Genomic DNA, 27,994 nt, shown 5'->3' on the forward strand with positions numbered 1-27,994 from the left:
TGATGGCTTCAATCCTTTGAATCTCCTTGGTGCGTGACGGGAAGGTGCGAAGGTGCCTGGGCAAGGAGGAGCACTAAAAAGACATTTGTTATTCGTTGGCAAGTGCAACTGCGTTGTTACAAGTACAAGTGTCGCAGCAGGTGCAACCACGGCCTTCACAACCCCTCCATCCCCCCTCTCACTCGGTATGTTGTGGAGACTATAGGAGCCGAAAGCCGGAGCGGAGCGGAGCGGGTATGGAGCCTCGTCCTAACTTTGAACTCGTCTCACAATTGCAACACACTCATCAGGGCATTTCATGAAAACCCAGTGTCATATCACAAACGCCACCATTTTGAGATGCCACCAAGAAAGGGTGACCACGACACACGTAGGGTCACGGCACCATCATATATATCTGCCTTCTCGCTCACTCGGCTTTTGCCCTGAGGTCCTCAATCAGCCTCCTCCCCGGCCCCTCAAACGTTTCCTGCTCATGCAGCACCTCCCTGCCCGTCTCTTTGAGCGCTAGCTCAACCCACTCCCTCATGGCCTCCAACTGTGTCATCCTCTCCACATAACCCTTAACCTCGTCCCCCATCCTGTCCAGCGCGCCGACGTACGTCACCAGCCTCAGAACCACAGGCGCGTAGAAGGCATCGACAGCCGTGAACTCCTTGCCGGCCAAAAACGGACCCCCGAACCTGCTCAGCCCTTCCGTCCAGAGCTCGTTTATCCTCTCCAGGTCTTTCACCAAGCCCTCAGTAAACGCCGGACCCATCAACTCAACCCGCACGCCAATGTTCATGCCCATCTCCTGCCGCATAACGGCGAAGCCCGAGTGCATCTCGGCGACGGCGCTACGGGCCCACGCGCGAGCGGACTTGTTTGCGGGGTAAACAGGCTTGTCCCGATGCTCCTCGGCAAGGAATTCGACAATGGCTAGCGACTCCCACAACACCAGCTTCTCCTTCTCTCCCCCTTCCGAAGATGATGAAGGAGAGTCCGGGAGGGAGTGCAGACACGGCACGTGGGCGACGGGCGAAAAGGCGCGCCACTGCGGCTGCCGGAACGAGCCCGACGTGAGCGGCTGGAACTCCTCGACAAAGGGGATGCCCAGCTGGCGCATGAGCACCCAGGGGCGGAGTGACCAGGACGAGTAGTTCCGGTTTGTGATGTACAGGTGGTACGGCATTTTGAGCCTAAGTCGATGCTGTATTGGGCGGGAGATTTTGTGTTGCAAGGGCTCATGTTTGTTCCAAGGCAGACAGACCCTCATGAGAAGATACAAGGAGGCCTATTATAGTAGTTTGTTGACTCTTCGTATCGCAACACTGACTCATTTAGGAAGCTCGCAGGCCTACGCACGCCTTGTGAATGACTAGCTCCGACCTGCATCGGCACCAAACCCACAATCTCGAGCCGCAGCGATTCTTCTCACGATCCACAGAGGCCAAGAATGCACTAGTAGCTCTGCTGCAACAACAGAACCCCGCCCCTGGCTCCAACCGTGAGATCTTAGGGCACACTCGTGATATCGAGTCTCTGCATTGGGCGCTATGAGGTCTGGGACGCTCCTGGGAACGACCAACAATTACACTCCTTATCAACGCCCGACAGCCAAGCTCATGCTGCTACCGCCTTTACAGCACCTTGTTCCTCCTTCTCCTTCGCCTTCTGCGCCTTTTTGGCCTCTACTTGCTTCTGCTTTTCGAGCTTTTTCAGCTGGTTCTTGGACATCTTACCCTGCTCTTCCTTCTCTTCGCCGGGTTCGCCGTTGGTCACTACGGGAACAACGACCGGCGCGCGGGGATTGCCCACCCACTTCAGCGGACGTTTCGCCATGAAGAGCTCAACGGTCTTGTCGTCAACCTTGGCTCTTCGCTCCTGGAAGCCGGCCACATATTTTTGGAGCTCCCTGATGCAGATGGCCTTCAGCTCGCCTGTCAGCATCTCTCCCTTCTCATAGGCCAGCCGAATCTTTTCGAGCTCCTCGTCGTCTTCTAGGAAGAAGCGGAGATATTGGAACGAGACATCGACATTGGTGTCGCCTCCTTGCGCTCTGTGCTCCTCAACCGATACTTTGCCGCCTGAGAAAGCATACTTGTTGATCTTGTTCTTGATCTGGTTGGGCGTGTCTCTCATGAAAACTAACTTGGATTAGTAGGATGTAGCTGCTGGTGGTAGGTGCGCTCAATGACTTACTTGCAGATTCGTCAATAGACGCCGACATCTGCCAGCGAATTAGAAGGAGGAGTAAGGTACCAGGATGAAAACGCGATCATACCTTCGTGCCAGGTCCTTGGAGCGCTGGCAAGAACAGAGAATGGATGAGAGAAGGTTTGGCGTAAGGCACGCCTTGGTATTTCAACCTTGCCGACACATCCCGTGTCATGCGGAAGTCTTTCGAAATTAGCCCTTATACCATATACTAATGCAGGAACAATGCTCACATCTAGGGCCAGTTAGCATAACAGTAAGAAGCGTTGGCAGACCAGAATTGCAGAGATCGGATCAGGTTCACTTACGGGTCTTGATCGATAGCACAGGGACTGCTGCATGTTAGCGACAACCCGCATGTTATACCCCGGACTCCTTACATCAGCGCCGGTATCCCGACTGTCCTCTTCTCGTCGTCGCCGAAGATATGGGGGAATGAAGATGCCCAGCTGGTTGCGCCTGTTGCGCTATTAGCGATCGGGTAATAACGTCCTGTCCTATCGGTTCTTGCCTTGAATGCCTGACATTGTTAGCAAGTATGCCCCCAAAGGAAGGTGACAGAAACCTTACTGCCGAAATGGATACGGCCGATGTTTGTGCTCTCGTTGAACCCAAAGATGGCGCGGGCCTGGTTGAGTGTGATATGCTTTGATAGACGGACGATGTTCCTGTAGAACGCACCGCCAACATAATCGAACTAAAGCCCATTCAGCTTCCCATTAGTCCAATAGTTACCGTTCACAACGTACGTCAGAGAAGATGAATGTCTTGTCAGGGTCGAAGCCAATGGCAATGATGTCCTTGGCATTGGCGTTACAATACCCCTGGACCTCCTCGATGGTTCGCTTGTCGGAAAATAGGTACCTGAACTGCTCTTAGCATACGTATCCCACATATGCTATGGCCTCAGACATACTTTTCGTCGTCCGTCAACATGATAACAAGCTAGTGAGGTGTCAGAACTCGGCTGATCAAGGAAGAGAACGCGAGGGGCTTGACTTCGACCACTTACAGGTACATCAAATGTGTCCTGAAGCCCTGTAGCAGGTCCTGTGAGCATCAATTCTACCATAGAAGCCGTCCTTGCACGGCGGGCACGAAACCCCCGAAGCACATACACTTTGTAAACTCGAATGGGATCGTGTGCCCCACGTGCACGCTGTCTGACGAGGGCCCGCGGCCGGTATAGAGGAAGAAAGGCTCGCCGCGCTCGTACCGGTCGAGAATGAGCTCCAAGTCTCTATGCGAGAACACAATGCCTCTTCTTAGAAAGTGGTGGGGCCGCTTGCCCGTGAGACGCTCGAGGCGGGCAAGAAGCTCGTCGTCGATTTTCTTTGTGCCGAACTCGTCAACGAGCTTGTTGTAGTCGATTGCCTTGACCACGCCATTCTCGTCTACTTCGCCAGAGACCTATTGTTTGAGTGGGATTCCTTTAGCCGCCTTCGCCCAATCTCAAGTTGGACACAGAACCAAAAACTGACATTATAAGGGTCCACAGTCTGCTTCGAGGCGACAACTTGGGGCATGGGCGACTCGTCGAGAGCCGCTTCATTGACGTTGGTCCCCATCGTAGATTCTTTGCGTTGACCTAAGTTGGCGTTATAGGACTCGGACTTGTGACACCTTGGTCGAAATCCAGGAGAGCTTTGTCTGGAATTCTTGAGTGAGTCAGTGGCTAAAGTGGCACTACACAGTAAGTGGTCTTACAGTATGGTGGGGGAGGGGCAGAGGAACGGGCCGCCAGTCGCAATCGTTATCGACAGAAACCTCCGCTCCACATATGTACCGGTATTAATTCACCCTGTCACATCCAAATGGGCTCGTTCTCACAAAGGTTTTGTATACGGAGTACTTCGTAGACTACTTTGTATAAGCAATGGATTGTTTGTTTTTCTAACTACGAGGTCTCCTTTTCTCTTTCCCTTCGCCCCAGTCTTCCTCTCCTATCCATTGCATTGATCCGAGCCCCTATTATCAATTTGGATTCAGTTCAAAAACATAATCGAAGTTTACTTTCATGCGATCATCAGCCCAATATCGTATGGATCTGGAAAGATCAAGGATTCCGGTTGTAGGGTCAGGTACCTTATTTACCTAGGTGTCGGTATTCGGTCCGCAGAAACGGAAAGGCGGAGAATGGCGGCAGAATGATAATGCCTGCCGAGATCCCAAGGATTAGCTACGGCAGCAGAAACAATCCGATCTTTTCGGAATCTGCATTGTCACGCTGCGATTATGTTGGCAGCACCATGGGTGTGTCGGAGCTGCGCGCGGTTTCTGAGGCGCGCCGGCGTTGCCCAGTTTCTTCGCAAAGCTAGCACAGGTACGACTACTCCGCAATCGCTTTTCGATTCTCCCAATTGACCTTGGCTAGCGACTCCAATCGACCTTCCCCCGGCACTCTTAGAACGAGCTCGGAGACTCACCCTCGAGCACGACCAACTAAGCGCAGCACTGCAAAAAGACTATGACCCAAAGACGGCGAAACGCGCGGGCGAGACCTCCAAGGTTGCCAACGCGCTCAAGCAATTCGAAAAAGCAAAGGCAGCACTCAAGGAGCTCCAAGGGCTGCTGGAATCAGACGATGCGGAGATGAGGGAGCTGGCCCAGGATGATCTTGCGGCTACAAATGCGCAACTCGCAGAGTCGGGCCACAATCTCTCAGCAGCCCTGACTCCCAAGCACCCGTTCGCCGAGATGCCCTGCCTGCTCGAGATAAGGCCTGGACCGGGCGGCACAGAGGGTCGCTTCTTCGCCGACAGCCTCTTTCACATGTACCAGGCATACTGCTCGAATAAGGGATGGCAGTCGCGGGTGGTAAAGTACGAAGCCGCGGACGGGGACGGCCAAAAAGGCAGCGAGGGCGAGATCGCGCTGCAAGAAGCCGTTCTGGAGATCCAGGAACCCGGCGCCTACGCGCACTTCCGCGGCGAGTCGGGTATGCACCGCGTGCAGCGCGTACCCGCGACCGAGGCAAAAGGCCGTACTCACACCAGCGCTGTTGCCGTTTGGGTGCTCCCGTCCTTCCCGGAAAACGCAACGTCGAATGCTGAGAGCGAGTGGGACAACCCGGAAAGCGATTTCTACGTCGACCCGAACGAGGTGCGCAGCGAGAAGATGCGGGCGAGCGGCGCCGGCGGGCAGCACGTCAATAAGACCGAGTCGGCCATCCGGTTAACGCATATCCCCACGGGTACGACGGTCAGCATGCAAGATTCGCGGTCGCAGCAGCGGAACCGCGAGGCGGCATGGCGGCTGCTGCGATCGCGGCTCGCGCAACAGCGCCGGGAAGCAAGGGAGGAGATGGCGCGAAAGTTGCGCAGTAGTGTGCTTGCCCAGTCACAGATCACGCGCGGCGACAAGATCAGGACGTATAACTACCAGCAGGATCGTTGTACTGACCACCGCAGTGGGCTGGATTTTCACAATCTGCCGGACGTCCTTCGGGGCGGCGACACGTTGGGCAAGGTGATAAACAGTGTGCAGAGCTATCTGGTTAACAAGGACATCCAGGACCTCATTGCAGAGGAGGAGGCGGCGGAAGTGACTGCAAGGAGAGCGGGCAAGTAGTCCGGCCATCTTTGTGTATGTACTATATACTATTTGAAAGCCTGTATAAGTAATCGCTTCCAGCGGGTATCTCATAGAGATAGACCTGGTACCCGGAAAGCAGTTAGTAGGATAAGGATAACCTATCCAGACGCATATAAACTGATCGCAAAGTCGTATTCCTCGCTCTCAGGGATCGAAACAAGCCTGAGCGACAAGACGGGACAAGCCGGAACACAGGTCCGGCATTTGCTGCCGTTGATCGCCGTTGATGCTTGACCGCTTTAGGAGCCAAGTGGGTCCCCAATCAGCTGTCGAGTTTCCCCCTCACACCTCCCTAATCGGGACATCGTGTCATCAACCACTCTTTTCCCGTTTTCCCCCGCGTGCATGAGAGGTTCTCATGGAGAGAGCATTGCGTCCTCTAATTTCACAATATCGAGGCCAACGCAATTGATTGCTCTACCAGCTCTACTGACAGTTAGACTTTGAACGCGCAGTCGAACCTGGGCAATCAACAACTTCTTCATTCCAGTCTTTCACAAAATTTCTTCGCTGAAAGTCAACTACGTCTCGCTCGGCAAGACGACTGGGACCTGCAATGTTAGATACCGGTAAAACGCTAAACGCTATCTCAGTCGCCAGGGGCAGGCTTGATTACCCAGTCTCGAGCCAGTGTACGTGGGCCAAGCCGTCATCTACCGCCAACGACCCGGTGGATTAACCCTGTCGAGCCTGTGCCTTGGTTCCCCCGCTTATCATTAACTTATCTGCGAGCATGACCGGCACCGATCGCAAGGCCCTCGCGGGGCCTCTTGTTCCAGGACTGGTAGGTGCAAAGAGAGTCTGCTCATGCACGGTAGGATCGCGCAAATTAGAGCAGGCCAGACGGAGCGCTCACCATGCCCGTAGTGGTCCCATTGGATCCGTTTCGCTTTGAGGCCCCCATCATACTATCCGCATACGTACTATACTATGCTCGCTGCTGGGCAGCCTCGTGTAGGGGTTTGTTATGAGGGAGTGTACTAGTGTATCTGTGCCAGTTGGTGTTTGCTGGAGCAGGGTATGACGGCCCATTTCTCGTTATTTATATCTCGCCGGGCTCCCGGGTCGTCTCATCGCTCTTGTCGTTCATTCTTGGAGTGTCGAGGTGTGCCCGGCCCCCTGCGACGACTGAACCGTTGCGGCACTAGATTCCGGCTCCTGGTCGTCCTCAAAGGCCTCAACAACACCAGTTCCCAGGCTTGAGCAACCCTGGTGTGCGCTGAGATGCGCTGGATAAGCGCACTTTCGGCGTTCTTGCTCTCCGGAGTGGTCGATGCTGCCGGGCGAAGTATAGGACATGCAGGCAAACGCCATGTTGAGCACGCGGCAGGAAAAAGGGTGAGGCCAGTTTTTCCGCCCAGTGCTCCTCTGATTCAAGAGCGCGAGGTCAAGGCTCCCAGGTTCCTTAATGCGAACACTACGAGTAGGTATTGCGCCCTCTGTCGAGCTAGTGGAACCTGGCTAACACGTCCTCGTACGTCGTCAGAGTTTGCCGTCGACGGAACTGCTATCCCTGACGTTGACTTTGACGTTGGCGAGTCTTACTCGGGGCTGTTGCCCATCAGTAGCGACCCGAATGAGGAGAGCAACCTGTTCTTCTGGTTCTTCCCGTCGACCAACCCGAAGGCCGAAAAGGAAATCGTTATCTGGTTGAACGGTGGTGTAAGTGTGGGCTCTCTTTTTGTACACTAACTACTGACTGTGAATCAGCCGGGATGCTCCTCTTTTGAGGGCCTGCTTCAGGAGAACGGGCCCTTCCTCTGGCAGTATGGTACCTTCAAGCCGGTAAAGAACCCTTGGAGTTGGCATACCTTGACCAACGTCGTCTGGGTTGAGCAGCCCGTCGGCACGGGCTTCTCGACCGGGAAAGTAACGATTACCGACGAGAAAGAGCTTGCTGCTCAGTTCATGGGATTTTGGAAGAACTTTATCGACACCTTTGGCATGCACGGCTACAAGGTCTATATTTCCGGCGAGTCTTACGCGTAAGTTGGATCAACGATGCCCATGTTTGACTCACTTTTGTGGCAGGGGGCTGATTGGCCCTTAGTGGTTACTACTGCCCGTATATTGCCAGCGCATTCCTCGATGCTGAGGACAAGACGTACTATGACATGTCCGGCATGACCATCTACAATCCCGTTATCACTTGGGATGAGGTTCAGGAGCCAATCCCGGTTGTTCAGTTTACCGAGTATTGGGGTGGGCTCTTCCCCTTTAACGACACTTTCCGTGCAGACATCAAGGCCCGGGAGAAGAAGTGTGGTTACGCCGATTGGATGGAGAAGTACCTTGTTTACCCTCCGAAGGGTCATATCCCAATGCCCCTTCCGGGTACGGACAAGACGGGTAAGACCCGTGACGAGTGCTGGAACATATACTGGGACATCTTCAGCGCCATCTCGCTGCTCAATCCGTGCTTCGATATATACCAAGTCGCGACAACTTGCCCCCTTCTCTGGGACGTTCTCGGCTTCCCTGGTTCTATGGAGTACGTGCCGGAAGGGGCAAATATCTACTTTGACCGTGCCGACGTGAAGGCGGCCATACACGCACCGAACGTTACTTGGGCAGAGTGCACTCCCAACGACGTGTTCGTCAACGGTACCGACAAGTCGCTGCCCTCAGCCTTCACCGTCCTGCCCCACGTCATTGACAAGACAAAGAACGTCATCATCGGCCACGGCGCGCTCGACATGATCCTGCTCGCGAACGGCACGCTGGTTGCCATCCAGAACATGACCTGGGGCGGCAAGCTGGGATTCCAGAACAAGCCGGATCAGCCCTTCTACGTGCCCTACAACAACATGACAGACCTGTCTACCTTGGCGGCCGGTGGCGTTTTCGGGAGCATGGTTTCCGAGCGGGGGCTGACATACGTTGGTATTGACATTGCTGGCCACATGGTTCCGCAGTACGCGCCCTCTGCGTCATACAGACAGCTCGAGTTCATGCTTGGCCGCGTGAACTGCATGAACTGCACCGTTCCGTTCACCACCGACCCATTCACGCCGCAGAGCACCCAGCCCCTGGGCAAGGGAACGGCGCCGCAGGGCTGGAGTAACAAGGGGAGAAGAGGACCCCCTGGCCATTGGAGGCGCAGAAAGTAAACAGAAGGCCAAAGTGGGTAGCTTAGGTGGACGACCCAATATAATGATGCCTTGGTAGTAATAAAATACTATTGTTATGCTGATATGGAATAACGGACCAGCTAATGGCCAATGACACACGAAACACCGAGACTCTTACCCGTACCCGCCCATGTCGTGTTTTCTTTCATCTGCCCTTTTCCATTTGAGGACATCCGCCGGGTTTCCGGCATACTGCTATCATACAATGAGTGGAACAAGGACAGACGCCTTTCCCTCCAGCCGCCGCCGCCGCCGCCGCCGTGTTCGTCGTGAGCATCAATCGAGCCTATCAAGATCAAAATAATCGTCCCACATACGCCTTGCTGAGTAAGTATAAGACAGATGAAGAAATGATAAATGTACAACACGGGAGTCAAGCGCAGAAGCTCGACCTCCCTTTGAAACCGACCCCGTATGAGGATGCAAGAAACTCAAGATAGGCGTGCAGACGTCAATACAAGCCACCAGCGCTCGTCCTAATCACCGGCCGGAATTAGCGGCAGGGAGAGAAGGCGCCAGTAGGGGCCAGACCAGACCGTACAGGTCCAGAAGAGACTGGCTTGGGCAAGGAGCAGCAGATCGAGACTCAAACAACGGCCGCTCTCCTTTTCGACATATGCGCGCAGGCGGGATTGCTCAAGCAGCGGCCTCGGAACTCCGCTCCCTGGCCATCTTTCGCAGCTCCAGCACCCCCATGATGCCTGTCTGCCGCAGCCTCTCGAGGATGATGCGCATGCCCTCACGGCTCTTGCCCAGTTGGTCCTGCGTCTTGGTGGACGCAAGCGTCTCGATGCTGCGCTGGATGCCGCGGGCCCCGAGTCTAGCGAAGAACCCGCCGCCGCCGCCATTATTCGCGGCGTCACTCACAGCCGCCTCCGCCTGCGCCTGCGCCTGGCCGAGCCGGTCCCGGATCCGTTCGCCCAGCCGGGACCGGAAAACCACCTTGGTCTCGACGTCCGTTGTATCCGACGGGGAGGAAGCATTTTGCTGCTGTTTCGGCATGGTGTACATCTGCCGCTCCACCACGGAGAGGACGCCGACAAAGTTGAGGTTGCGGCTCTCGGTCGCCATCCAGCCCTCGCGCATGTCGACGACGCTCGTTTCGAGTATGTACGACGCCTTGTCCGAGGTGCCGCCTGTCAGCGAGGCCGGGAGCAGCTTCATGACGGCAGGGGGAAGGCGCGACTTCTTGAGGTGGATGCGCGTCGTGTGCATCCGGCCCGTGGCCGGGTCCACGTACGACTCGATTGTGTCGGTGCTGAGCACATGGCTGGCAAACGGGTTCAGTTGCGGCGAGCAGTACCGCAGAAAAAAGGCCAGCGTCACGGTCGGGAACGGGTGGGCGTAGGTGTGGTTGGTTGTGTGCGTGAGGACCATTGTTGCAGCTGGCTTCTTTTTCTTTGCCTGGCTCCTATGTATTGTAGATGCCTCGGTTCGTCGCGGACGCGTTTGGTTTGTCTAAGACTCGATCCAGACAATGCCCGTGTTAACTGAGAGATAATCTGGAGGTTGTGGTAGGTGGATTGCTGGTAAAGGCCGGGGAACGTAGGGCGGCGGGGAAGCTTGGATCTCTGGAACGGGACGTCCGGTATGCGAGGGGTTCGGAGAAGTTCAGTTCGGGTGAAATTGAGTTGCAGCGAGTAGCTTAGGTCGAGCGTGCAGTCGCGTGGCGTAAAGGTATGTGTGAAGCGCAGCTCACGGTCGGAGCGGCGATGAGCTTGACATTGGCAAAGCGGCTTCCGCGAGCAAGATTGCCAACTTCTTGCCCGGGATTTCTATCGACTAAGAAACTTTCTGCTCGGGCGAAAGTTCGCTCGGGAAGCCCCGAGTTGATGGAAACGAGGTTGGCCGTTCGTTGCAGTGTGGAGTTGTCAGGAGAGGGAGAATGGGGATCTTTGGCATCAGTACGATGGAGAGTTACACCCAAATAGGAGTGGGTGGCCAAATGCTGCCAGAGAGGGGGACGCAACTCTGACGATGATCGGCTCACTTCTCAAAGAGCTCGCCTGCTTTCCGTGTGGAAGGCTGCATCGACGACACGGAAGTTCTGGAACCATTCATTAGCGGTATCACGAGACCAACAGCGGGGACCGCCTTGCGTAACATTGATGTTGTAAAGAGACGACCTCTGCACAGCGATGTCATCAATTGAAGGGGAATTTCACAATATCTTGCCGCATATCAGTACATAAATAATCATTTTACATGCTCGTTACATTGCACGCCAATATTCAGCTACTCTGTCCTGCAATGATGCTGTGATTTGGTTGATAGTCCACTAGGTTTCTTTGTTATAACTTAATCACCTGATGGCCAGAGCTTCCTCTACGTTCCTCCTGCAGGTTCTTTCCGCCTAATATTTTAGGCAGCAGTTTCACGTCACAGACTGATTAGTCAACCTTAGGCCAGGCATAACTTTCGTGAACCGAACCTACCAGGCAAACCCCCTCAAAGTTAAACCATCGCTTACCAACGAATCCTTCATTCCTTTCTACCTCTCCTCTATCTCCCACCTCCAAGGACATCGACATCGACCCTTCGCATCGCGCATCGCAGGGCATCAAGCTTTCTTGCCCATATCTGAGTCGCATTTTCAGGGGCGATACTAATGCAGTTTCTTTCATTTCCCTGACCTTCTATTGCGGACAGAGCCCAACGAGCGACGATTAGTCACACGCCGTAACGACTCGAGGCATATTTCCATCAAAGCGATTAATTCAATCGACTCTCAAGGCACCTTCATCATCTAGGCTCGAGGCTCGGATTTCTCTTCTGGCTAACAAACAAGGTGTATTGAGTTGCTGGCCGTGGAGGTGGTGCTATTTTGGGAGAAGGAGTCCTACAATCCTGCTATTCACTCTATTGAATAGGGTCCCAGAGTGGCCGCGGGTCTTTGTACTTGTTCTTTCTCCTGATTGCTTAACCTTCGTTCATAAAGCTCTTTCTGTCTTTTCTCGAGAACAATCAGAATTGACTCTCTCCTCCCCACTTCTGACGCTTAAGAAGAAGAGACAAGCAAACTTGCTTAACCAGGGGATTACCGCAAGAGCAGACCACAAACTTCACATCACCTTCCCCCTATTCACCTTGTGCGAAACAGGATTCGAGAGACTCGACCAGACTTTGGCACTCCTAATAGACAAACAGCATCTCTTTCCGCTGCGTTGGAGCATCTGGCTCCCGTCCGCGTGTCCCCAACCGTACAACAAGTGTAGGGTGCACCAACCCGACGCATAATAAGATGGCTTCCTCGGTCTTTTTCAAGTTCAAGTCCCAAAAAGAGCCCACCCGGGTCGAGTTTGACGGGACGGGTATTTCTGTCTTTGAGCTGAAACGTGAAATCATTCTTCGGAGCGGGCTCGGCGATGGTACCGACTTTGATCTGGTTATCTGTGCAGACGAGGGCATGAAAGAGGGTAGGAGTTCATGTGTCAACAAAAGGCTACCGGACCTTGGCGCGCTAATGATGGCCCAGTTTACGACGATGACACGACAATTATTCCCCGGTCTACAACAGTAATTGCCCGGCGTATGCCTCCCAAGATACCCGGTAGGGGAGGCGCCGCTCGCTATGTATCCGGCAAGATGCCCGTGCATGCCAAAAACTCATCTCGTCGAGAGCAGATTGTCAAGCCGACCGTCAAGACACAATCCAACACATTGGCCCAACTGAGCAGTGCAATGACGGAGGAGGAGAAGATGGCGGCTGTGTTCCAGGCGCAAACCGAGAACTTTACTGCGCGGGAAGAAGAGATGGCAACGTATGTAACTAGTACTGCTGGTCCGTCCCATGCTAATGTACTAACGTCCCTTACAGGCAACAATATGTGGCGAAAGGAGGTCCGAAGAAGCCGACCAACGTTCCGGACCACGACCCCCCACAGGGCTATATTTGCTACCGTTGTGGTGAAAAGGGCCACTGGATCCAGCTGTGCCCAACCAATGACAACCCAGAGTATGACAATCGCCCTCGTGTGAAGAGAACCACGGGTATCCCTCGGTCATTCCTCAAGACTGTGGACAAGGCGACCGCGCTAGGGCAGAACGCCGACGGCGATGACTCAAAGACGCCATCGGGCATTATGGTCAATGCTGACGGGGAGTTCGTGATTGCTGAGCCTGACAAGGCGTCCTGGGAACAGTTCCAGGCCAAGGCCAAGTCAAACCCCGCGGCCCAAAAGGCCGCTTCCGATGGAGACAAGGAAGTCCAGGAAAGAGGCTTGATGTGCCCCATCGACAAGAAAATGTTCATAGAGCCAATGAAGACTCCATGTTGTGAGCAGACGTATTGCAATGATTGCATCACTAATGCTCTCATTGAGAGCGACTTCATCTGCCCTGGCTGCAAGACTGAAGGCGTTCTAATCGATGATTTGAAGACGGATGAGGAGGCGGTTGAGAAGATAAACTCGTTTCTTGCCGAGAAGGACACCAAAGGGAAGGAGACGTCTAAAAGCCCCAAGAGCCCTACAGCACCAAAATCACCGGCAACAAAGTCGCCGTCGACTGCTGGAGGAGACGAAGCCCAAGGCAAAGAGCAGGGCAAGGAGCAGGGCAAGGAGCAAGGCAAGGAGCAAGGCAAGGAGCAAGGCAAGGAGGAGGGCGCAGCTAAAGCACGCTCGAAATCGCCACCGGTAGCACCAGCTGGCACAGCGGCGAATCAAACAGGTCAAACTTCCGCGCCTACACCTTCGCAACGAGATGCTACATCGACGCCTACTGCCGGAGAACCGGCCCAGGCTTCCAAGAAACGGCCTGCGGGGGATCTCTTGGAAAACCCAAAGATCCCCAAGGCCCCAAAGGCAATGCAGAAAGCTCAGGAAGCCCAGCAGCCGCAGAATATGATGATGAATCCTATGCAGATAGTGCCACCTGTCGGCATGAACGGGATGAACATGCCAGGAATGCCCATGATGTACCCAGGCATGCCGATGATGCCAAACTACGGCGGTATGCCCATGAATATGGGCATGATGAACCCCATGATGAACCCTATGATGGGACCCGGCCTGAACGGCGCTTTTCCAGGCATGGGCAACATGGCAGGCCCCGGCGGCTTTAATGCTATGGGTCCAGGGATGTGGCCGGGCGGAGGAGATATGGGCATGAACGGCGCCGGCAACATGGGCCGGGGCATGAACAACAACATGAACCTCGGTGGCGGCGGCTATGGCGGCGGCCCGCAGCCGCAACAACAGATGATGATGGGCCACAAGAACTTTTCACACCAGCCTGCCGACGATGACGACGCCTATTTCCGCAAACCCGTCAACCCGCATCGTCACCAAAACAGACAGCGGCGTGTCCGGCCAAGCGATTACAGGGAACTCTGAACGGCGCGGAACTACCTATATACCTGGCCACCCTTGATCTCGATCTCGTACATATACCGGCCATTTATTCGACAATGAACAACGGAAAGAAATTCAGAGCCCTCCACAAGGGACGAAGTGTATATACCTACTTGGGAATACGATTCCATTCAGGCCTTTACTGCCACTACCGGGACTCTCATCCACGCGGTTTTACGAGGAATCATTGGGAAGGGTGGGGTTCATGCATCTTTATGGCGTTCTAGGTCAATATCTTGAGCTGCGGAGAGGCAAAGCGGTTTTGAGCACTGGTTTGCGGCTTTCTGTTGCTTAGGAGAAGCGTATAGGAGAGGAGTGGGTATGCAGTTGCTTATTAGTGAAATGCAGAAAGCAGGACATGGGCTGGAGAGTGAGGAAGCCGTCCTTCAGGACCAGCGACCTATCGTCACGGAAGCAGGAGGACGGAGGGTGGAGGGGCCCTCAACCCAGCGATTGTTTGTGATGTATATCAAGTATAGTATGTTTATGTACAATACAAATCCTTTGCTTGCAGCAGAGGGAATCAACACCAACTGATTGGAACAATGGTCACTGTGACTCCGAGCTGTACTTAACAAAGTATCTATGGCTTGCTCCCTGTAGCTAATGTAACAGCCCGATATCTATGTATAACAGCGCCAGCCAGTACATACACGCAAGAAAGCTCTTCAGTTGCTTGCTTCTCTGCCATGCGTACGACCACCACACATCGCCAGCTGCAGGTCAAGGTGAAACCCAACTGCGAATCTGAGCGTAAGCCACCCGGGGAATATTACCCAACGGAGCCCGACGTGGAGTTTGAAATTGGCGGCTCCGTCTCCAAGTAACTCTCGAGTCGATCGGACCGGACCAATCGCGCTATCACCATGAATTGGTGGATATTCCTGTTGCTGTACCCTGACTTTTCCCCCCTCACTCATATCCAACCCTAAGACGGTGGAACAAAGGGCTTGACCAGCATCTCGCTAAACTTCTCTAGCCTCTCCTTGCCGCGCACCTCCTCGACAAGGAGCGGCATCTTCACAACATTGAACTCGTCATAGAGCTCCTCGATCTGGTCCAGGTACTTCTTCTGCATACGACGGCGGGCTGTGCACTGCTCGCAATCGGAGCCTGGTTTGGGGAAGAGGAGTTGGTTGACAACGATGCTGTGCGTGTCGATGCCGTAGCTGGCCAGCTCCTGGATCATACGCTCCGTCTCGTACAGCGACAGGAACTCCGGAATGCATACGCACACAAAGGTCGTCAGGCGCTCGTCCTTGAACTGTGTGTTGACCTCGGAGATTGTCGCCCGCAGCGTCTCGAGCTTCTCCATCATCTCGTTGAGATTCTGCCCGTTGGGGAGTGTCCCGTTGCTACCGAGGAAACCGTTCAGCAGCGGGCCGTATTGGCTGGAGAGCTGCGAGATTTTGGCGAGCGCCTTCTCGAGGACCGAAGGGAACTGCAGGAAGCGAAGCGTGTGCCCTGTCGGGGCTGTGTCGAAGATGATGGTCTCGTACGAGAGTGATTTGACCTGCTTGAGGACTTCTGCGAATGACATGGCCTCGTCAATGCCGGGAATCTGGACACATAGCCGTTAACACTCTTGTGGCAGCATCGGAGCAGCAGGGGTCTGTCTTACAGCAAACGCCAAATCCTGCATCATGCCCCCCATCCCGCCCAAGTCGCCCATCCCGGCGTCACTGCCGGCCTGACCAGCCAGTAGGTCCTGAATGCTGCCGTTGGGGTCGATCTCCATGGCGCTCAGATTGTCAAACCCGTCAACCAGCCGGGCCTCCTTGCCGAATTTTTGGCTAAAGGCATCGCTGAGGTTGTGCGCGGGGTCGGTCGAGATCAGCAGCACCGAGCGGCGCACCTTAGCCAGTTGGATCGCAAGACTGCACGATGTCGTTGTCTTGCCCACACCACCCTTGCCGCCGACGAAGATCCACCGCAGCGACCGCTGGTCCAGGATGGACTGCAGTGTAGGCTCCATCGCCTCGGTGTCGTCGACATTGACGAGAGCGGCTGACATGGTGGCTGCAGGGGACTGTCAATGAACGTGGCTGATTCAAACCGTGTGCTGGAGTATCGGCGATGTGTGTTTGCTCCAAGCGTGGTGTATGCCCGGGGCACGAGAATTTGGAGAGTAGAGAGTTATGTCCCGAACTTGAATCAACAGAAGAACATAGATCAGACAGACTGTACAAGTACAACTGGAATTAGGTATCAACGGTTCAAAGTTCAGCGAATCTCGCCTTCCCGAGGCACCTGCGCCTAGAAGCAGTTAGAAGCGCAAAGTCACATCGGACGGTTCCGTGGTCTGGCCGCCCCCGCAGCGTCATTGGGTTCTTTGGTGGGGTAAACGGCGCTCTAAGCAACGGTCTTGGCATCTATCGGGCTGCTGAAACGCAGCTGAGTGGGCTGAAGATGCTGGCTTCTGATAATGGAAAGAGCTGAATGGATGGACCTTGGAAGTGATTTATTGCGTCTTCCAGATCCTACCTCTACGTGACCAACGGACTGATATGGCTGTCGGAATGGGAATACACTTGAATTGCCGAGATCTCAGCTGGCGTTCGTTGGGGGACAAAACGACGTCAGCGGGAACCTCTTCAGGGTTCTCCTGTCCCTAACGATGGGGTTCCGAACAGCAGGTTGCTCAATCTGTTCAGCTTGCAGATCCCTCAAACTGCAGGCCGCATTTGAGTACACAAACATGCGCTTTCCCTTCGTGCTGTGGATATAAAGCCCTTTCACCTTTCCCAGAGCCAGTTCCTTTTGAGTGAACAGCTGCGCTGTGGCCTGTAAGGAGTCAACTCCGGCGCCACACATCTTACCCCTCACAGCGCTTATCGCGATAAACCGCCCCATAACCCCTCAACACCAGACTATTTCCTAAGCAGGTCTTTGCTTTGACGTGTAAGTTTAGTTAGGTTGAATACTTGCCTTTTCGCTTAGACTCTTGGCTTTCTCTTTCCTTGCCCACCAATTCTGACTTTCAACTCAAACCGATTCATTCCAACTGCGCAGCCGCTCGAAACGAAAAGAACCCACCACAATGTCCAACACCGAACCCAAAGACAAAGACCGCATAACGTGCCACGTGCTAGACACAACAACAGGCCAGCCGGCACGGGGCCTGCGCGTCAAGCTGGAACTAGTTTCCTCCCCAATCATCCCCAGCAACAACACCAACAACCAAAACGGCAGCAGCAACACCGCCATCACCAGCAGCAGCGCGGCGACGCCGGACAGGGTGTTTGAGTCGCAGACGGACGACGACGGGCGGATCAAGACGTGGCTGCCCTACTCGAGCGCCACATCGTCGGGCGAGGTGCCCGTGTACACGCTCGAGGACGTGCTGAGCAGCTGCCTGCTGCCGGGGAGCGGCGAGCCCGCCGACAGCCGGTGGACGCTGCGGTTCGACACGGCGGGATACTTTGGCGGGCCCGACAAGACCTTTTTCCCCGAGGTCACCGTCACCTTCACGGTCAAGCCCGGCGAGCGGTACCATGTCCCCCTGCTTCTCGCGCCGTACGGATACAGTACCTACCGGGGGAGTTAGTTGGTTGAGTGAATAGGGAGTTGGGGGAGCCGGATGGTTGTTAGGTGTTTATTCCGGGGGTCCATGATGGAGGGAAGGAAATAAGAGAAGTATGCATTCTGACTACACTATTCTGCTGGCACCTACAAGAAGCTAGTCAAGCCATTCCCTGGGCTCGGGGCTGAAGTGCGGTGGTAGTATCTGTGGATGACAACTTCGCTAATACCTGGGTTAAGCTTTCCCCAAATTCCTCTCCTGACCATTTCCGAATCCGCATTTAATCAATGTGATTCTCATTTGTCAATGCGTGTCATAGACAGCGCCTAATACTATGGCTATAAATGCATCTTGTGGGCTGTAGGATTTTCCTATGCAAAAAAACAAGACTGTTGACTGCTGGCCGTCAAAGACTCTCAGAGTATGTGCGTATGTAGTTCCGATCCTGCGGGATAACCGGAAGATGACAGTCGTCGATTATGATGGTGTATGCCAAACGAATGGCCGGTTCGTTCCCCCCATGTATACAAAACGCAAACTCCCAACTCCAATCCATGCTATAGCCCCTTTCCCAACTGAGTATCATGACGGTCGTCATTTTCCAATTGCCCCGCCATGTAGAACACACCAAACTCCTTGCTCATAAATCAAAATCTTGCATCTTTCCCGCGACGTCCTCGTACGTCGATGGTGGCGTTTGTGCCGGCTTTTGGAAGTCTGCGTATGGTGTTGCCACACATACTCTTCCAGCGGAAATCCCGCCTACCTGTGCAATATCCAACGTACAAAGCTGTTCCTCCTGTGCCGGCCACGCCGCGAATTCCGGCCCTCTTCGCGCCTATCACCGTCAGACGAAGCGGTGCTATAGGTGTCCTTGGACGACCGAAACCCGGATATGGCGGCACCCCGGCATGAGGCAGCAAGGGCCCCTTCTGTGGATGAGGTACTGAGCTGGCGATCGTGCGCTGCACTAGACGAAGGGCCTTCCCGCTCCCATTGAGCTTGGATCGACTTGCGGTATCTCAAGAGGGCCAGACCCGGGTCAACGTCTTCTTGGGTAATGCAGGCGTCGGGGCCGACCCGGGCCTCGGGATGCCGTCGTGATGTGTTCCGGTCTGCAAGTGAATATTAGATACCACTGTTTGTTAAGCTTACCCGCTCGCCCTGACTTACTGCCACAAATTGACTCGGGGAACCCCGAAGGACTGGACCGGAAGCTTAGCGGCGTTGGGCTCCTAGGAAGGTAGGCCATGGTTGCTGATCTGCTAAGCCTTTTCGAAGCGGCTTTCCTGCTGAACGTCGATCTACGCATGTTGGCAAACTGGTTGGATATCCCAGCGACTTGACAGGAATTTTATATAACAGGCCCAAATTAAATACCGAGTAGCGGGCAGTTGATAGGGTGATGATGATGGGTAAGAGAGCGCAGACTGTGGGAAACGAGTGTCTCTCGGTAGAAAGGCGATCAAGCAGAAAAATCACAGAACGTGAAGATTAGGATATGAAACGCTTGTCGAAGAGAATGCTGAAATAATAATACGGAATACACCAGGTAGTCCTTGACGATAGGAAATGACGAAGAGAGCTTGCGAAACGTGGCAGTTATGTGACGATGTCCATGTCTTAAGTATTGTCCTGGTGGCCTGAACAAAGCACGAGGTGAAAGCATCCGACAACCTTGAATCTACCCATTCTGGCCCGTCACTTGACTTGACGGCCCGGGGTAGTTCACAGCCCACTTGATCCCGCTCTCAGATCGGACGATGGATGGCGTCTCAACTAACGCCCCGGTCCAGGCCATTGCAGGGCTGCCTCAACATCGAGGGATCGGTGTATAAGCTTCGGTTGTCGCATGGCTCCGATCTCCAAATGCTGATCAGTGGACAGAAGGGGCGGTTTGGCTCACCTAGGTGGAGCTAAGGATTGTGGGGCACCGACCCCAAAATCAGCCGCGCGGCAGGCCAAGCAAGCGCCGACCAATTATGCTGGGCGATTGCGGATTCGTTGCTGGCCAAACAAAGAGGCCTCGGCTTTGAGCGCCTTGTCGAGGGAGGAGGGGCTGGGTTATTGTGTGGTGCCTTTGTGTGCAGCAAGGAAAGGAGCGAGGGACAAAGAGCGCAAGGTAAGGATGGAAGCTACACACGAGCGAGGAGGAGTTGGTTGCGGGCTTTTTTAATCAGCGCAGATGACCTAACGATCTTGGTTGAGCGATATGCAACCCGGTGCAAGTCACCTGCAAGTTAATGTCCTCTACGTTGAGTTGGGCTCAGAGCTCCGAGACATGATTCACCGCCCATCGGCGTCATTAGGACATGGGGGCGGCTTACGTAGGGAAGCGAGACGCTTTCCGGAACTTGACGACGGAATCTCCCACGATGCTGGCGCTCCATTGGTCGGCCCACTGCATTGCAGCAAGCACTTCGCCAGAACTGCATCATCCACAACCAGTGTTGGCCAATTGTTCTGGTCCCCGCTCGACCCTGGTTTGTCGCATTTGTCTGTGCTGCTTGATGAAAAATGTTGCCAACAGGTTGCTTCACCCGTGTGCTAGTCATGTCAATGGCTGCGGCAGTTTGCGCGTTGCTCCGCAGCCTGGTTAGTATGCAGTACATATGCACCGATCTACCGCGCTGATCAATTCGAGCAGTAAAGTTGTGATGTTGAATCCAGGCGAGCCAATCGCTGTGTCGACCAGCTACTTTGTTGGAGATCGGCTAGACGTGAGGAGTACCGACGGCGTGCAGCCCATTAGTTTGATGTGGGCCGGCCTCATCTTCCGATTTCTCGAACAGATCGGGGGATGCCGGCCGCCCACAGCCGGCCGGGCTTCCGCCATGGCCGCGGTTGTGGTTGAATCGGAACCACCGTACAGAGTACGGAAGGTAGTTATTAAAGCCACAACCTGCATTCTTTTTCCTCTCTCTGATGTATGCTTCGTTTCTTTTTTTCATTTCAGGAAAAGGAACGAGATTTTGGATTTCAAACAAAATGGAAATAGAAAAAGGAATGGAAGAAAGGCAATAACCATCATTTCCTCCATCTCTTCTCTATGGCAAGTGGTGCAAGGGCAATGGTTCTAGGATGCAATTATGTTACGAAGTACGGATCGAACTACGGAGTACCTTACCTAAGCATATCATTTTAGCATCCCATGCTCTCCGGCGCACGGGCCATGGCATCCTCCCAGGGGCTGGATTCTTGAGGCGATGTGGCACATTTGTTAAGGCAATTGACCTCTTGCTGCCAGCTCTCTACAATTTACGCGACTCAACCACAGCAGCAACACACGGTACGGTCTCTGTCTTCGAGCGGACGTCAACAGCTCGCTTTTCAAAGGTCGAATCGGCAGTCCTTTCCTATCGGCCATTACTCGATTTCGTCCATAGCTCACGACCTGCTCCTCCACCACAACAAATCACAATGGCCGACCAAGTCCAAGAGATCCTTGACGTGCCGAGGGAGTTTCTGAAGGACGGCATCCAGTTCATCAACAGGGCCCAGAAGCGTATGCCTCTTCCTTTTCCCGCCTTTCAATGCGAAGAGTAGACGCTAATTCAGGGCCTGGCACCGAATCCAGCCGACCGACGCGAATTCATCAAGATCTCGCAAGCCGTGGGTGTTGGTTTCCTGGGTACGATTCTCCCCTTTCTCTTTCTCCCCTCCCTTACTGAGTATCCCACGTAGCACGCGCGTACTAACTCGGATCACAGTCATGGGTGCAGTCGGCTACTTCGTCAAGCTCAGTATGCTAGCGACCTCCCCCCTTTTTCCCATTCCCTTTTACCCCTTCTTCTTACTTGAAGCGAGGAGGAAGAGGGCAGCACATCAGCGTTCCTGATGGAAGGTTTCATAAGGCATTTTACTAACACACGGCGTCCACAAGTCCATGTCCCTCTCAACAATATCCTCGTCGGCGGCGCATAAACATCTGGCTTCCGGATTGTCTAGATGACACGGCATGTATGGACAGGGCATTAGACCAGAGGAGAAGATGTGAGATCCTCATGGTACAAAAATCCACTGGCACCTACCACGGTTCATCGGAAAAGCGAAGGTCCCGCCAGGGGCGTACGCATGAATATCTAGATCCTAGTCACATGGATAGGTGCTTTTGTATGGCGCATAAAGTGGAAAATGGGGCGCTTGTTCTGTCACAACGCGCTGGCTTGGGGAAGGGGTATATTTAGAGCGCGCGAGGGGAATGGATCGGTGCGGATATCTTACACGTCATTTGCTGGCCAAGAGGCCATCATAATCCCTATTGCCGTGAGGAGGAACCCCTTAATGGGGGCAATTGTACAAAATCTTAACTTCCCAAAACTTTCATATTCGGCCACAGCTGTCAAGAGCGTTGTCTGTGGTGCATTTTTTGGTACTCTATGGAAGCCTTTGTCGCCTAGTACAGGTGGCAATGAGAATGCCATCTGTGCCATGAAGCCTATTTGATGGTGGATCACATTCACAATCTCGACAGCCCACATGATGTTCCTTGAAAGAGTTTATTATTGACGTGACATCGTCAAAATCTGGCTGAGGGAACTCGCTCGCCTACTTTCTGGGAATTTCCGGGCGCCTTACTCCCAGGCGGCCTGTGAGTCGTTCACAGCGGTGTCAGCAATATCACCAGCGCGGACAGCCCGTCTATCTCCTCAGCTCCAGGAATTTCGCCGCCTTATCCCAGGTCGCACGGTCGACGCCAGGGATGTCCTTGGCGTCCAAAGTCTTGACGCCCGCATAGAGGGCATCAAAGAAGGCGCAGGCGATATCTAGGTCTTCCTCAAAAGCTAGGGCAAACGGTACGTATGAGTCCGGGAACGCCTTTTTCTTCTGGGCCTTGTCAGGGTCGTTAGGCAAAATGTCATCAAAGTACGTCTTGACAGCGATTCCAAGCGCGACATCTGGGTCGTAGAGGAAGGGAAGTCTGTGAGACGGTTAGCACAACCAATACAGAGGACGTCATGAGGACGATATGGAACAACATACTGATGACTCAGCTCCCAACTGTCATTCCGGTTCCGCTTCGCCTGTGCATACATGAACATGCTGGCGAGAATTGCTTCCACCAAGTCACGATCTGCAGATCGCACCTCCGACACGAGCGACCGGAAAGCCAGCAAGTTCTTGCTGAGCGGACCAGTATAGCCGTTTGCCTCGTGTCGCAGCTTCAACAGGGTAGCGCATCTGCTGATCAGCAGAAGGCTGGACTGATCATCTTCGTTGCCGTTCAAAGGCAAGCCGCGGAGCTCCTCGTGCTTATTCCTGGCGTTGAGCAACTCGAAGCGGATCAACTCAAATGCAACCAGGACAGACTCGTAGAGATGAGGAAAGTCAGGGTATTGCTTGACCGTCGGCTCCAAAGCAGAAAGGGCGACAGCCAAAGCAGAACCCCAATTCGTTAGTTCGTGTTGGTCATTGACATAACCCCGAATATGAAGAAACCTCCAGAGGCAGATCGACTTGATAACGTCGGCAGAGACCACGCTCTTTAGCGGCTGGTTCTGGCTCGACAGAGTTGAGGACACAAACGCTGGGGTTTTCAGTGCCAGAACCTCAGACAGGATCGAGCCGTGCACGAACTGCGGGAAATGGGCTGTAAATGCGGCCTCCCGGATGGACCAGCTGGCGACCTGGGGGCCAAAGCTCGCCTTGGACTCGTGGCGATCCCATACTGTGTATGAATAGTCGCGGTCGTACCACACCCTCATGGTAATATTCTTGTATCCGATGCCACGATGTAGACGAGGGATGAGCAGACTCAGCGCCGCTTCCTTAATGCGTACTGACTGAGTCGTAACCAGCTTTTTGTACTCGTCCGAGGCAACTCCGTCCAGTGTCGGCAGGACTTGCAACTGGCCATGGGTGATCCAGCTGAGGATGCGGGGCCCAATCAGGCCAGTGTTGAGATAGTGAAACAATTCGGCGGGCAGCTGGAGGCCGAGATATTCGTGATTATCCTTGGTCAGGTGCTCGTAGTCATGGACCTTGATCTCGCCGTTTTCTGAGATGTATATAAAGTGGTCGACAGTCATCCGAGCCTTGCGATACTTGTCCAGCCAATTGGGGTCTTGGGTTTTCAAGATGTCGTGAAAGCTGGTGCAGACAATCGTCACCGACTTCTCGGCGGTCCGTAGCATGTTAACCGCATCAGACACAGTGTACGGCTGGTTCTTGATGATGGACTGGTCGGCTAGGGGCGGGAACGGCGGCAGGAACGAGGTCCCAGTCATCAGGAAGCTGTCGATAAACAACGACTCACTGACGTTCAGCGTCTTCAGAAGCTGTTTCTTTGAAACAGCATAAACTGTCTTGCTCTCCCATTCGATCGTGCGAATGACGCAGTCCCGGATAGGATACACGAGAAGCTCCGCAGAACCCATGACACCCGCACACTGATCCGAGTCGCACATTTCAAAGTATGCCATCTGTCACTGGTCAGAAGGCTGTTACAGGGGATGTTGTTCAGGCAACTCACTTGCGCAGAGGCATTGAACGGGGGGACTAGGAAGTGCAGGCTCCGTTTCTTCAGGATGGACTGGAGAAGAGGATAGAGGGCCTGGGGCCGAAAGGCATCTGACAAGGTTAGCGCACGATTGCGCGAATCGACACGGGGCTCACATACTGATATTCTGGCCGAACGCAGCAACTGCCTCATCAGCACGGCTGTTAAAATAAAGCTCCCAGGCAATGTCCGTCTTGGCATTGGCCTCTAGACCGCGCTTCACCGTCACCTCATCTTGGCCGGTAATGGATTGGCCGTCGAAGATGAAGAAGGGAGTAACCCTGTGCGCCTTCCATTGATCAAGCTCTTGTTCGATACGCCCATGGATGCCCGTCAGGCCACCAAGGGCCGGGACAAGCGGCTCGTGACCGGGAAGGACATCGAGATGGAGTCGCAGGAAGTATGAGGCGTCGACGGCAATCGCGCAGTCTTCGATTTCGCTGACTGAATAGCCTCTGATGGCGAGGTCCGGTTAGCGACGGGAAGGGCAAGAAGGGTTCGGAGAGACGTACACTCCCTGATTGAAAATAAAAGGGTCCCCCGTGAGATCTTCCATGGTGATATTAGCAACAATCGGTTAGGAGGTCGCAAGCAGGGGGTCTGGGAGTAAGTGGCCTCCTAGTTCTGCCCGATCCAGCAAGAAGCGAGCGCCCACGGAACCAGATAACCTGAACGAGGGTGGGAATCCAAGATAAGTCGCTCGCTTCTAGGGAGACCGGGTCGCACACGCTCAGGTACGGGGTGGTGTCGTAACGCCGTACCCAGCATGCAGAAGCAGCTGGGGATTGCGCAGCGCCGGGCAGTAGGAGTTGACAGAACGACGTGAGGCCAGTTGAGGGTAAAACTGAAGTGGGAGAGGCAGGCCTGATACAGGCACAAACGAGTTCGCACTGCCTCAGTTACAGGCGCACAATGGCCACGCAGCAACGGGCGGGCAGTGCCAGCAGACAGAAAAGAGAGGAGAGGAAGAGAAACGGATTATCTACACTTACTCGGCATCGTGAAGGGAACCGAGGAGGGGTTCCACAAAAAAGATGGCGGACAAGCTCTCTCCTAGGTAAGGCCAAAAGCTGGGGTCCCCCCTTCTCCTACCTAGTGTGGTGCTGAGGGCAGTCGCCTCTCAAAGCTGGAGAACGGTGGAGCTCTGGAAACCTAGCTGACTTGATCGTGATTGGGCGCGGCCGACGGAGCCTCCCTGTTACAGAAGAAGAGAAAGAGAAAGTGAGAAATCTGGAACGGCGGGAGGTCCAATGAGCGACTTGGAGTTTGTCAACCGCAAACGCAGGCCATTATCGGGCCACAAATTCAAGAAGGCAACGCCCACAGGTGAGCAGAGGATGAAGCTTCCTGGTTGGATAAATTTGAGGCTCAGGAACAGAAAGAATGGTCAATGGATGATACATTTTGAAAGAAAGGGTCCGAGCTCCTTCACCGTGCGTAAATGTTTCATACGGTATTCTTGTACAGTACCAGCATCACTGCAGTGTGGCAGTGGCATCACTACAGTGCCACTGCACTGCAGTGAATTGCCCATTTGCCGGTGCCCAAGGGACTCCCGAGTCTCGAGGCACCGCAGAGCACTATGAGAGAAAGTGAGACTTCTGACCGATGGACGTAAACTTGTATGAATTCAAACCTACTACCTCATTGTAGACAGGCAATTCAAACGACAACCGAGGGAATATCGTAGTAAGACTCCAAGACCACCAGCTACACCCTGTTCTCGGGCTCGCAATACTGTCGGGAGAACCTGCGGCTCTATATTCCAAGACAGACAATTATATGATTCCAGGTTGTAATTGAAGTAGGCCAACTTCCAGGTTGGGCTATCGCCCAAGAAGTTGAAACTTAAGAGACATACAACCGTTGATGAACCTCTGCAGCCAGCGAAGAGCAGTTGAAACTTGAAAGTGCTTGAGTAGCATCACTTCCCCAGCAAGAAAACCTTATCTTTTCGCCCCAGTCACTCGAATTCTCTAAGCAGATCCTGCAGAAAAAGGGGGTACTTTATTTAAGAGATCTCTTATTTAATGTCCGGTATAGCTAAGTACCCGGTCGTGGCCGATGAATAAGGTAACTCCCGTCGTAGTCAGCACCTCACCAAGGCTCCGACCATTTCAAGCTCGCCTGGTGAGTCATGATGCAAACATTGCAAATACTGGATGTCGTCGCCTCATCGGATTGTCGAGATGCATTCCGAGTGAGAACGACCCAGACATCATCTTGACCTTTCTAAAATCCGCTCAACTCCGTAGTATGAGTGACGGAGCGCAAGGCGTGTGCTTAAGATCTCGGGCACCGGACATGGGCTGCCAACATGCTTACAGCCGTCGCTTCCGTTGCAGTGCTGTAAGGGAGGGTGGTGAGGATATGCAATTCAAATTTGTGAGGCAGTTTGAAAAATCAGAACATGACCTCGCTCTCCCATAGCCCATGCATAGTCTATGGGTTGACATGTGTCGACCTCAGGACCTCCGTAAGGCGGAACTGTCAACGGATTTAACTATGTAACGGCAGCGTTGCCTTGGCCAGTCCCTGCAGAAGTGGAGCGCCCAAACCCCTACAGATGGAATCCAGCGACCATCCAGCGGCTTGAGATCCGGATTACTGTTTGTACCTTAGTGTATGAAGGCTACCGGTACATATTGGGGGTTACCGTAATTACCTCGAGAGGTCCCGATGTCCAAGGCATCTGTTAGAGAAGTCGAAATTTTTAGGTGCAAAAATCATCCTCTCGACTACCGCTCTTAACAGCACCTTGACTCAGAGGTTTTCAGGTTGTAATTACTGATGGTTCCAATACGAGGCCTGGCAGCCAACTAATTCAGGGTCATGCTCCATTACAAAGTAGGGGGAATGGGAACGCTGCGATCTCTGATATCTAGTGGCAGTGGTGGTTGGGTGAGAGGTACCTCGGTATACATACAATACCTCCAGCACAGAGTTTGCCCAATCGCCGGTCCGGGATGGATTTGATGGGCTCGAGATGGGGTGCGGGAGTGAAACTCGGCTCGTTCCGGCCCCCGCAGCGCTTGTGATTTTCGCTTACCTACCCCGGCTACCGTAGTGATCGGCGCCGAGTCGGGTATTGCGAAGGCGGCCGCTCAACAGAGCCACTTCACCGAGGACATGGATACACTACCCTCGTCGAGATGTGACACAGGTTCTGGACCGAAAGACGGGATGGGATGAGTAACGCTCGGTGAGCGCTTCTAAGCGAATTCGGAGTTTCGTGGTTAGCTAAGCCGTGAGTCTCGAAACGACAGGCCGGTTCTCGTAGGGCTATTTCTAAGCCTCGGATTGTTGCCTAGGAGGGCCTAACTCGATGCAGCCGAACTACCGTACTTGGTAGTGATGGTTTCATTCATCGATGCCGGAGGCCACCCCCTCTCCCCCCTCACGTCGGCAGCGGGAATCGACAACCTGGTGCTTGGCACACATCAAGGCCCCCAAAAGGGCACCGAAGAAATGGTAAAACGCGGGACAAGAGTGGGTGGGGGCAGCTCGTTCCGCTGGTTCTGACATGCTGGACCACACGTGGCGGCACTGGGGGTTGATACCCCAGCTCCAGCCCAAGGCAGCCAGCGCTGCCCTGCATATGTCTAATGTTCATCCACTACAGTAGTGTAGATAAAAGCTTAAGACATTGCGGCGACAGTAAGTGTAAGCATGAAGTCTTGCTCTCGGTACTTCTTCC

General features: G+C 54.0%; 10 protein-coding genes across 10 annotated transcripts; 5 read left to right on the forward strand and 5 right to left on the reverse strand.

Annotated features, from left to right (window-relative positions):
• Positions 1 to 253: 253 nt before the first annotated feature.
• On the reverse strand, positions 254 to 1,343 carry N656DRAFT_776616 (uncharacterized protein). The gene has a single exon (XM_064814669.1). The coding sequence runs from the start codon at positions 1,172 to 1,174 to the stop codon at positions 410 to 412; it is 765 nt and encodes a 254-aa protein (XP_064672043.1). The 5' UTR covers positions 1,175 to 1,343; the 3' UTR covers positions 254 to 409.
• Positions 1,281 to 3,849, reverse strand: N656DRAFT_776617 (tryptophanyl-tRNA synthetase). Its single transcript, XM_064814670.1, is given in 13 exon segments — positions 1,281 to 2,129; positions 2,185 to 2,212; positions 2,267 to 2,382; positions 2,493 to 2,494; positions 2,508 to 2,531; positions 2,580 to 2,658; positions 2,711 to 2,719; positions 2,770 to 2,896; positions 2,949 to 3,063; positions 3,116 to 3,144; positions 3,212 to 3,237; positions 3,318 to 3,609; positions 3,681 to 3,849. The coding sequence occupies 13 exon segments, from the start codon at positions 3,765 to 3,767 to the stop codon at positions 1,606 to 1,608; spliced, it is 1,458 nt and encodes a 485-aa protein (XP_064672044.1). The 5' UTR covers positions 3,768 to 3,849; the 3' UTR covers positions 1,281 to 1,605.
• A 195-nt stretch (positions 3,850 to 4,044) lies between these two features.
• N656DRAFT_843224 (release factor) lies at positions 4,045 to 5,769 on the forward strand (the record flags this gene model as incomplete). The annotated part of the gene is made up of 2 exons (XM_064819076.1): positions 4,045 to 4,522; positions 4,574 to 5,769. The coding sequence occupies exons 1-2, from the start codon at positions 4,435 to 4,437 to the stop codon at positions 5,767 to 5,769; spliced, it is 1,284 nt and encodes a 427-aa protein (XP_064672045.1). The 5' UTR covers positions 4,045 to 4,434.
• Positions 5,770 to 7,017: 1,248 nt separating this feature from the next.
• Positions 7,018 to 8,903, forward strand: N656DRAFT_705206 (carboxypeptidase-like protein; the record flags this gene model as incomplete). The annotated part of the gene is made up of 4 exons (XM_064811250.1): positions 7,018 to 7,216; positions 7,280 to 7,455; positions 7,504 to 7,778; positions 7,844 to 8,903. 4 exons carry the CDS (start codon positions 7,018 to 7,020, stop codon positions 8,901 to 8,903), a joined length of 1,710 nt encoding a protein of 569 aa, XP_064672046.1.
• Positions 8,904 to 9,560: 657 nt separating this feature from the next.
• N656DRAFT_766684 (uncharacterized protein) lies at positions 9,561 to 10,301 on the reverse strand (the record flags this gene model as incomplete). The annotated part of the gene is made up of 1 exon (XM_064813497.1): positions 9,561 to 10,301. One exon carries the CDS (start codon positions 10,299 to 10,301, stop codon positions 9,561 to 9,563), a length of 741 nt encoding a protein of 246 aa, XP_064672047.1.
• A 1,864-nt stretch (positions 10,302 to 12,165) lies between these two features.
• On the forward strand, positions 12,166 to 14,257 carry N656DRAFT_704963 (DWNN-domain-containing protein; the record flags this gene model as incomplete). The annotated part of the gene is made up of 3 exons (XM_064811221.1): positions 12,166 to 12,352; positions 12,400 to 12,685; positions 12,742 to 14,257. The coding sequence occupies 3 exons, from the start codon at positions 12,166 to 12,168 to the stop codon at positions 14,255 to 14,257; spliced, it is 1,989 nt and encodes a 662-aa protein (XP_064672048.1).
• A 946-nt stretch (positions 14,258 to 15,203) lies between these two features.
• Positions 15,204 to 16,289, reverse strand: N656DRAFT_705270 (anion-transporting ATPase; the record flags this gene model as incomplete). The annotated part of the gene is made up of 2 exons (XM_064811259.1): positions 15,204 to 15,836; positions 15,897 to 16,289. The coding sequence occupies 2 exons, from the start codon at positions 16,287 to 16,289 to the stop codon at positions 15,204 to 15,206; spliced, it is 1,026 nt and encodes a 341-aa protein (XP_064672049.1).
• Positions 16,290 to 17,315: 1,026 nt separating this feature from the next.
• On the forward strand, positions 17,316 to 17,822 carry N656DRAFT_704670 (Hydroxyisourate hydrolase; the record flags this gene model as incomplete). The annotated part of the gene is made up of 1 exon (XM_064811198.1): positions 17,316 to 17,822. One exon carries the CDS (start codon positions 17,316 to 17,318, stop codon positions 17,820 to 17,822), a length of 507 nt encoding a protein of 168 aa, XP_064672050.1.
• Positions 17,823 to 18,438: 616 nt separating this feature from the next.
• On the reverse strand, positions 18,439 to 19,050 carry N656DRAFT_796134 (uncharacterized protein; the record flags this gene model as incomplete). Its single annotated transcript, XM_064817493.1, has 3 exons — positions 18,439 to 18,504; positions 18,585 to 18,913; positions 18,972 to 19,050. 3 exons carry the CDS (start codon positions 19,048 to 19,050, stop codon positions 18,439 to 18,441), a joined length of 474 nt encoding a protein of 157 aa, XP_064672051.1.
• Positions 19,051 to 21,218: 2,168 nt separating this feature from the next.
• Positions 21,219 to 21,722, forward strand: N656DRAFT_705354 (uncharacterized protein; the record flags this gene model as incomplete). The annotated part of the gene is made up of 4 exons (XM_064811267.1): positions 21,219 to 21,303; positions 21,376 to 21,429; positions 21,509 to 21,541; positions 21,682 to 21,722. The coding sequence occupies 4 exons, from the start codon at positions 21,219 to 21,221 to the stop codon at positions 21,720 to 21,722; spliced, it is 213 nt and encodes a 70-aa protein (XP_064672052.1).
• Positions 21,723 to 27,994: the final 6,272 nt, after the last annotated feature.

This window comes from Canariomyces notabilis (assembly GCF_033297395.1).
Source record: "Canariomyces notabilis strain CBS 508.74 unplaced genomic scaffold N656scaffold_5, whole genome shotgun sequence".
NCBI classification, from domain to species: domain Eukaryota; kingdom Fungi; phylum Ascomycota; class Sordariomycetes; order Sordariales; family Chaetomiaceae; genus Canariomyces; species Canariomyces notabilis.